The sequence below is a fragment of the Eimeria necatrix genome, genomic scaffold, assembly GCF_000499385.1.
Source record: "Eimeria necatrix Houghton genomic scaffold, Enh_scaff6, whole genome shotgun sequence".
Taxonomy (NCBI): domain Eukaryota; phylum Apicomplexa; class Conoidasida; order Eucoccidiorida; family Eimeriidae; genus Eimeria; species Eimeria necatrix.
In genome coordinates this window covers 123,468-132,504 of record NW_013651701.1, presented here as the reverse complement: position 1 = coordinate 132,504, position 9,037 = coordinate 123,468, and the positions used below count along the sequence as shown (strand labels likewise).

The following is a 9,037-nucleotide window of genomic DNA, read 5'->3' as shown; positions in this document are numbered from 1 at the left end:
GTTAAGGGACGCGGATGCCCCCCAGCTCAGCAGCAGCAGCAACAGCGGCAGCAGCAGCAGCAGCGGTGGCAGCGGCAGCAGCAGCAACAGCGGCAGCAGCAGCAGCAGCGGTGGCAGCGGCAGCAGCAGCAAGTTCGGCAGAGGCTTTGGGGGGCAAGGCAGAGAGGGCGTGGCAGGGTAAAAAGGCGCTCAAGCAGCAGCAGCTGCAGCAACCGCAGCAGCAGCTGCAGCAGAGGCGGCAGCAGCGGCGCGAACAGCAAGAAGCTGCGGAAGAGCAGCAGCAGACGAACGCCTGCAAGCAACGAAGAGACTGGAAGCAGCGGAGCAGCAGCAGCTGCAGCAGCAGCTGCAGCAGCAGCTGCAGCAGCAGCTGCAGCAGCAGCTGCAGCAGCAGCTGCTGGCGCTGGGCTCTGTGCAGCTGAGCTGCTGCAGCCTTGGGCATTTAAGCAGTTACAGAAGGCTCGCAGCCTCCCCTAGCCTCGTCTACATTGAATTGGAGACTCAATTTATACTTATTATTATTTTTTAATACTATGCATGCTTTAGTTTATGCAAAAAGATGATTTTTCTCATATTTTGCTGCAGCGCAGCAGCAGCAGAGGGCGTCGCCCAGACTTCAATTCGGCCTCCAGAGCCCAGCAAAGCCCTTTTTAAGGGAAAGTTCCCCACTGAAGCCCTCCAGACTTTTAAATAACTTTAAATTAAACCTTTAGGGGCCATATTTTCTTTTAAATCTGCTGCTGCTGCTGTTGCTGCTGCTGCTGCTGCTGCTGCTGAGATGGCGTCGGCTGCTCATGGACTCGGGCGCGGCAGCGCTAGCTGCTGCGGCTGGCGGGCAAAGTGGCGAGACGGCGACTCTTTTGTGAATTAAAAAACAAAACAAAATAAATTATTTTCAATTTTAAATTCAACAAATATAAAAAAATAACTCAAAGTGCAGGACCAGGGCCCGCGCCCACCCCCCATCACCCCCCCAAGCCACCCCGACCCAGATCACCACCCCCCTGCTGCAGCAGCAGCAGCAGCAGCAGCAGCAGCAGCTAAGCGCCTCCAACTCCGCCTATAGATTTTAATACAGCTAACAAGCACCAGTTAATGCTGCAGGGAGACACACAGCGGCCTTTGCCTGTGTGAGCCCCCCAGCTGCCTCCCGCAGCCTTCGCTGTTCCTCTCTGTCTCAGCCTAAAGAAGCCCCAGCCGCGCTGCTGCTGCTGCTGCTGCTGCTGCTGCTGCTGCATGCGCGGTGCCTTCTTTGGCCTGCAGCCAGGGGAGCGCCTGCCCCACCACCCTCACCACCCCCCGCCCCTGTCTGCCCGCTTTCTGCAGTGGCTAAGGCTGCAGAGGAGTCTCGTGCTGCTGCTGCTGCTGCTGCTGCAGTTGCTTCCACAACCGCAGCAGCGGCTGCTGCAGCTGGCGCTGCAGTCGCTTCCACAGCCGCAGCAGCGGCTGCTGCAGCTGCTGCTGCAGCCGCCTCCTCAGCAGCAGCAGCAGCCGCTGCAGCTGCTGCTGCTGTCGCTGCCGCCGCAGCAGCAGCAGCCCGGCCCAGCAGCCGCGTAGCTCCGGGAGCAGCAGCAACAGGGGGCCCCCAGAATGTGGGTACTGCCTGGGGGCCCCGTGCAGCTGCCCCTGGAGGCGCCGCTAGCTGCTGCAGGGCCAGAGAACTCTTTGCTGCTGCAGAAGCATCCTTGGGATGGGCTGTGGGGCCCAGGGCCCCTGCAGCTCCGTGCCCAGCAGCAGCAGCAGCAGCAGCAGCAGCAGTTCCAGCAGCAGCAGCAGCAGCAGCAGCAGGCACGGAGGCCCCTCGGGGAGTTCTGCTGCTGCGGGCGGCTTATTGCTGCTCCGTTTGAAGTCGAGGCCCCTGAGGGCCGCTGCTTTTCAACAGAAGAAGTAGATTGCACTGTGGCTTCGCTGCAGCAGCAGCAGCAGCAGCACAGGCGTTTGCTGCTGCTGCAGAGCTGCTGCAGCAGCAGCAGCAGCACAGCCAACGGGGGCTTCTCGCCCCTATCTAGCAGCCCGTGGAGCAGCCTGGGGGCCTTCAAAGACCCCCAGCAGTGGCCTCCGGGCCCAGCAGCAGCAGCAGCAGCAGCAGCAGCAGCAGCAAGCACTGCTGCTGCTGCTGCTGCTGCTGCTGCTGCGCCTTCCTACGGCTCTGCCGCGCTCCCCCTGTAAGCTGCTGCCTTTTGACTTTCCTTTTTTCTTGCTGCAGCTTTTTAATTTAATTTAATTTAATTATTTTCTTTTTTCTTTTAATTGACTCTTTTTTCGTTCTTTTTGATTAATTAATTTATTTCCTTTTGCTTCTTTTTCTTATTTTGTCTTTATTTGTTTCATTTCTTTTTTTATTCTTTTTCATTTTTAATTTCAGTCTTTTGCCTTTCTTATTTTCACTTTCTTTATTTGTCGTCTTTTGTTTTATTTTTACTTAAAAATCTTTTTAATTTTTAATTCTTCTTATCTTTCTAATGTTTTATTTTTAATCCTTTAAATCTTTTTGTTTTGTTTTATTTTTTATTTTTTTATTTTATTTTTATTTTATTTTTATTTTATTTTATTTTTTATTTTAAATCTTTTAAATGCTGGTTGCTGCTGCTGCTGCTGCTGCCAGTGCCGGACTTTGCTGCATTTCGATCATTTTTGGTCCATTTTTTTCGTTTTTTTCCGCAATTTTCTCCAAATAAATCTCCACTTCAACCATTTAATTCTTTTTAATTCTTTTTATTCCCTTTTAGTTCTTTTAATTTCTTTTTTTGCTTCATTTTGCGCACTTTTCCCTTTTTGCTGCTGCCCCTGCCCTTAGGGCCCCCCAGCTGCCCCCGCCCCTGGACCCTTTTCTCTGCGCGGCCCTGGCCTCCGAGAGGGGCCCCCTGTGGGGGCCCCCTGGGGGCCCCCCCCTGTGGGGGGCCCCCCCGGGGGGGCCCCTGTGGGGCCCCCCGGGGGGCCCCCAGGGGGGCCCCCAGGGGCCCCTGCGCTCGCTTGACCTGCCCGAGGCGCTGCAGCACCGCAGGCTGCAGCAACCCATGGACTGGGGGCCCCTCTCTAGTCGATTTGTTACTTCTTTAGTTTCTACAGTTTATGTTGCTGCAACAGACCCCACATGTGCCCCTATAGGGGAGCCCACGGCCCTGTGGCCGGCGTCTCCGGCGCAGCAGCAGCAGCAGCAGCTGCAGCAGGAGCCGCAGCAGCAGCAGCAGCTGCAGCAGCAGCTCATGCAGCAGCAGCTGCTGCTCGTGGGCGACGGAGACCTGCGGCCCATGGACACCCCGAGGTTCCTCGAAGGGGCCCTGGGCGCTGCTGCTGCTGCTGCTGCTGCTGCGGACTTCGGGGGGCCCCCTGCTGCGCTGCTGTCCCCAGCCACAGAGGCGGAGGGGGGCCCCCGTGCTGCGCAGCAAGAAGACCCTAGGGGCCCCCTGCCCTGCCGCAGCAGCGTGACTTGTGTGCAGTTTGCTGCAGCAGACGAGGCGCTGCTGGCTCTGGGGTTTGAGTCGGGGGCCCTGGAGCTGTGGCTGCTGCCGCCCGTGCAGGGAGCAGCAGCAGCAGCAGCAGCAGCAGCTGTGGGGCCCCCCGAGGCAGGGGGCCTCTGCTCGCCTTTAGCTGCTAGCCGCTGCGTTGCTGCTGCTGCTGCTCACTCGCCTGGGGCAGCTCCCTGCGGCACGGAGCAGCGCAGCGCGCTTCTCGAGGCCCTCGCGGCCTTCCAGCAGCAGCCGCAGCAGCAGCAGCAGCAGCAGCAGCAGCAGCAGCAGCACTGCAGCAACTGGGAGGGCCTCAAAGGCTCCCCCGAAGTCTCTGCCCTCAGCTGGCACCCCAAAGAGCTGCTGCTGGCAGCAGCGCATGCAGATGGCCGCGTGGAGTTGTGGGAAGTGCAAGTGCAGCGCAGCTGGGCCTCCCCGCCCCACGCAGCAGCAGCAGCAGCAGCAGCAGCAGCAGCAGCAGCAGCTGGAGAGGCCCGAGTGACCCTGCAGCACCTGCACTCCTTCCTCTTCGCCTGCCCGCTCTTGGGGCCCTCTCTGCTGGTCCAAAGCGCCCTGGGGCCCCTCCCAGGGGGGCCCCCCGAGGCAGCAGCAAGGGGGCCCCCCGAAGCAGCAGCAGGGGGGCCCCCGGGGGCCTCCCACGCTGTGCTGCACTCCCCCTGCTGCTTAGTGTGGGGCCCCGAGGGCGACAGCTTGGCTGTTGGCAGCAGAGAGGGGGCCCTTCTTTTGTGGTCTTTGGGGGCCCTCAGGCAGTACTACAGGGCTGCTGCAGCTGCCCACAGCAGCAGGGGCCCCCTGGGGGGCCCCCCCGGGGGCCCCCTGGGGGGCCCCCCGGGGGCACCCCACCCGCAGGACCCTCTTCCGGGGCCCTTCAGGGGGCCCCTCTCCCACCTGCAGCAGCTGCAGGGCGATGAGGGGGGAGTGGGGGCCCCCAGGTTGGGGGGGGCCCCCCCGGCCCTGGGGGCCCCGGGGGCCCCCGAGGCCCCGGAGGCCCCGGAGGCCCTAGAAGAAATGGGGGCCCCCGGGGGCCCCCTGCAGGGCCCCAAGGGGCCCCGGATGAGAGATGGGTCTTCTCTGAAGACCCTCAGCACTGCCTCTACGCAGCCCTCCAGCAATTCGCCCCCGGACACCCCGCTGGGCAGAGACGCGCAGCAGCAGCAGCAGCAGCAGCAGCAGCAGCAGCAGCAGCAGCTTGAGGGCAGCACAGGCTGCTCCGAAGGTAGCGCGGACGAGGGGGGGCCCCCAAGGCCTCCCAGCGCCCTCAAGGGGCCCCCCCCTGACCTGGGGGGCCCCGCTGCAGCTGCAGCAGACCCTCTGGGGCTGCTGCAGAGCTTTTTGCCCCTCTTTGGGGGCCCCAAGCTGCTCCTCTATGAGCCTGAGGGGGCCCCTGGCAGCTTCCCGAGGGGCTGCAGCGAAGGCGGGGGGGCCCCGGGGGCCCCTGGGGCCCCCGGGGCCCCCGGGGCTCCCGGGGCCCCCGGGGCCCCAGGGGCCCCCGGGGCCCCCGGGGCCCCAGGGGCCCCAGGGGCCCCCAAGGCCCTTGTTTGTGGGTCTTGGCAGCTGGGAGTTTCTTCTTTTGTCTTGGGGGCCCATGGGGGTCGAGTTCGTTGTTTGTCTTTTTGCATGCATGACCCCCGGGTGCTGCTGTCTTCTGGGGACACTGCAGCAGCAGCGCGAAGCCCGGGAGCAGCAGCAAGCTGCAGCAGCAGCAGCAGCAGCAGCTGCGGCAGCAGCAGGCTCAAGGCCTGGATCAGAGATGCCAGCGCTATCCACCCGACTCCGCTTCTGGATATTTACATGGAAGGAATTGTAAGTTTTTCCTTATCATTTGGGGCCCCCTTGGGTACACGGGGGCCCTTGGAGGGGGGCCCCCAGGGGCCCCTGGGGGCCCCCAGGGGCCCCATTCCAGGCCCCTTGGGGCCCTCTAGTCAGGCACAAAGGGGCCCTGGGGGCCCCCTGTACCCTCAAGCTTCAAGTCTGTAAATGAAGAAACTTCCTGTTTGCACTGGAGGGCCCCTGGGGGCCCCCGAGGGGCCCCATGGGGGCATTTCTCTATGAAGAGTGGGGCCAAAGGGGCCCCCCGGGTTGCAGGCTGGGGGCCCCTGGGGGCCCCCAGCCTGCCCCTGGGGGCCCCTTTTGGAGGCAAGGGAAATGGGGTACAGTGGGGCCCCCAAGCTGCGCGGGGGGCCCCTGGGGGCCCCTGGGGGCCCCTCTTTCAAGCTAGGGGCAGCACTTTTGTGTGAGTTTCTGCGCAGACCACTTCTATGCTCTGGAGCAAATTTACCGGAGACCTGCTGCTTTCCCACAGCTGGCGGAGGCCCTGCGGGGGCCCCGAGGGGGCCCCCCTGGGGGCCCCCCAGGGGGGCCCCCAGGGGCCCCCAAGGAGGGGCAGGTCTTTGGGGCATAAGGGCCGCGGGGGCGTCACTGTGTGGTGCTACTTAGGAGACGGCGGACAAGCCCTGCTGGAATCGCAGCAGCAGCAGCAGCAGCAGCAGCGGCAGCAGCAGCGGGCGGGCAGGAGAGGGTTCGGGGGGGACTGGGGGCCCTCAGGGGGCCCCCCGGGGGCCCCCGACTGCTCGGCGCTGCTGCAGCCGCTGCTGCTGAAAGTTGGGGGTTTTGGCGAGCGGCCTGTGCGGCGGGACAGCAGCGGCAGAAGCAGCAGCAGCAGCAACCCTCTGAGCCCCACAGCAGCAGCAGCAGCAGCAGCAGACTCAGGGCTGCCGGGGGCCCCCCCGCTGCCCCCTGCGGGGCCCCGAGGGCCCCCTCGGAGCCGCCTGAGCCCCTACGGGGTTTCCCCCCACTTAGGCTCTCTCTACGGGGGCTGGGGGGGCCCCCCGGGAGGCCGGGGCAGGGCCTCCGCGGGGGCCCCCTGGGGGCCCCTGGGGGGGCCCCTCGGGGGGCCCCTCGGGGGGCCCCTCGGGGGCCCCCTGGGGGGGCCCCGGGGGGCCCCCCAGACCCAAGAGTACCCTGAGGCCCAGCCCTCAGGGGGCTACACAGACACAGACAACGCCGCTAGTTTAGTGCAGAGTGCAGATGGCCGAGTGGTAGCGTACTGGTCGCTCCCCGCTGAGACAATAGCTGTGTGGGCCCTAGGGTCCAAGAGGGGGCCCCCGGGGGCCCCCCAGGGGGCCCCGCCGGGGGCCCCCCGGGGGGCCCCCCGGGGGGCCCCCAGGGGCGGCGGCGCGGGGGCCCCCTCGGGGGGCCCCCTGGACTGGCTCTCAGAGCCAGAGGGGGACTGGTGAGCAGCAGGAGCAGCAAAAGGGCAACACAACAACCCCACCAATTGCCCCTTGGGGGCCCCCTGGGGGCCCCCAGGGGCCCCCAGGGCTTGGCCCGTAGCTTTTCTCTTTCGAGTTTTTGCCGTTTGTTTAGAAAGGGGTAAACCCCTGAGGACTTTTGTTTATTTAATTGGATTTGAGAAGACAGCAGGTTGGGTCGCGGGCCTGCAGCCAGGTGTACGTACACCTCGTTTTTCGGGTGTATGCATGCGCTTGCTGTTAAAGGAACATGTAGATGGACTTATTAATCATTAAATGACTCAAAAGTTTCTGCTCTTCTAGAAAATGCTTCTTAGTTGATTACTTCTCGATGCATGCGGCCCTGCTCAGAGCCGCGGCAGACAGCAGCCAACTGGCTAGCTAGCTGGTTAGCTAGCTGGCTAGCTAGCTGGTTAGCTAGCCAGTTAGCTAGCCAGTTAGCTGGCTAGTTAGCTAGCTAGATAGCTAGCTGGTTAGCTAACTGGATAGCTAGCTGCCTAGCCAGCTGCCTAGCTAGCTAACTGGCTAGCTGGCCCGCTAGCTGGCTGGCCCGCTAGCTGGCTGGCTGGGCAGCTAGCTGGCTGGCTAAATGGGTGCCTAGGCAGCTAGCTGGCTGGTTAGCTAGCTACTTGGCTGGCTAGCTGGCTGGCTAGCTGGCTGGCTAGCTGCTTCAGTAGTTTTCTAGGGTAGAGGCCCACGGCCAAAAGCAGTCACCGACACGGGAAAAGATGCAGCTGGCAGCAGCAGCAGCAGCAGCAGCACAGAGAAGGCGCAGCAGCAGCAGCAGCAAACAGAAGGCGCAGCAGAAGCAGCACTGCAGCAGCAGCAGACAATACGCGCTGCAGCAGCAGCAAACAACACTACTGAGTTGCTGCTGAGCCACTTGTGGGGCCCCCGTGGACCCTACAGGGGCCCCCGTAGCTCTTGCGGCTGGAGGCGCTGCTGCAGTAAAGTGCCCCAGCAGCGGTTGCATGCGTTGCTGCAGCAGCAGCAGCCAGAGCTGCTGCTGCTGCTGCTGCTGCTGCTGCTGCTGCAGGGCGCTGCCTCGGTTGCGAGTCAAGGCCTGCGCGTTGCTGCCAAAGGGCTCTGCAGTCTCGAAGCCGCCAAACCCTAAACCCTCGCCTCAAACCCTAAGCCCTCGCCCCAAACCCTAAACCCTCGCCCTAGTTTCTAAACCCCAAACCCTAAACCCTCGCCCTAGTTTCTAAACCCCAAACCCTAAATTGCAGCCCTAAACCCTCACTGTGAACCCTTAACCCTAACCTCAAACTTTAAGCCGAAGGAGACTGCGCTGCTGCTGCTGCAGCAGCAAAAGCTGCTGCCCTAGGACTCAACCAGCAAGGAGAGCCGCAGCAGCAAGACGCGTGTCTTGTCTGTGGTCGAGCAGCAGCAGCTGTGTGCGCTGCTGCTGCTGCTGCTGCTGCTGCTGCTGAGTCTGGCGTTTGAGTCGGTGCTGCTTTCCCGAGCCTCAGGGTCCTGTCATTCCGGCTCTCTGACCCACTGCAGCAGCAGCAGCAACGATCGTGTCCGAAGCAAGCAGCAGCAGCAGCAGCAACAGCAGCACGGCGGCGGCAGCAGATCTAGTAGCAGCAGCAGGAACGAAGTTGACAAATCAGCCGCACAAGAAACTTCCTGCAGAGAAATACAACAACTTACGTAACAGGGTTAGCTATTTAGCAGCAGCGGTAGCACCGCTGCTACAGCAGCAGCAGCAGCAGCAGCAGAGCTGCAGCTGCAGCAGCAGCAGCCTTCTGCTCGGGGCAAATGCGCAGCTGCTTCTATAGGAAGCACCCCACGCAATCGAAACCAAAAGTAAAGCAAAAGCAGAAGCTAAAATTTGCCCTGGGTGTGTGGAGCTTTAAAGAGTTTGCACATAGCAGCAGCAGCTGCAGCAGCAGCTGCAGCAGCAGCAGCGGGAGACTCTGGTGACACTGAGTAAAGCCAGTAGGCTTCTCTCGATCTAGGCGCCCTTTGCTGCTAAATTTCATTACAAAACCCTTGATATTACGGAGATTTAAAGTCTAAGCCTCAAACCCTAAACCCTAAACCCTAAACTGCAGACCCTGGAGGCTGCTTGCTGCTGCGGCCGCCCGCCACTGTCCAGCATTCTTCGCTGAGGCTGAGGAACTTTGTGTGTCTTGTGTCCAAGCTATGTGCATGTAGCAGCAGCAGCAGCAGCAGCAGCAGCTGCAGCCGTTAGGAGCCCCTTCGCCCAAGCAGCGCAGCAGCAGCCGCTCCCGCTGCTGCTGCTGCTGCTCGTATGCAGTTGACCTGCTGCAATGCAGCACAAGAAGACAAACACAGCCAGAAGCAGCA

At 62.2% G+C, this 9,037-nt stretch overlaps 2 protein-coding genes across 2 annotated transcripts; both read left to right on the top strand.

Annotated features, from left to right (window-relative positions):
* Positions 1 to 14: 14 nt before the first annotated feature.
* On the top strand, positions 15 to 422 carry ENH_00071700 (hypothetical protein; the record flags this gene model as incomplete). The annotated part of the gene is made up of 1 exon (XM_013577326.1): positions 15 to 422. The coding sequence occupies one exon, from the start codon at positions 15 to 17 to the stop codon at positions 420 to 422; it is 408 nt and encodes a 135-aa protein (XP_013432780.1).
* Positions 423 to 1,590: 1,168 nt separating this feature from the next.
* Positions 1,591 to 6,706, top strand: ENH_00071690 (hypothetical protein, conserved; the record flags this gene model as incomplete). The annotated part of the gene is made up of 3 exons (XM_013577325.1): positions 1,591 to 2,165; positions 2,798 to 5,273; positions 5,720 to 6,706. The coding sequence occupies 3 exons, from the start codon at positions 1,591 to 1,593 to the stop codon at positions 6,704 to 6,706; spliced, it is 4,038 nt and encodes a 1,345-aa protein (XP_013432779.1).
* Between the last annotated feature and the right edge of the window lie 2,331 nt (positions 6,707 to 9,037).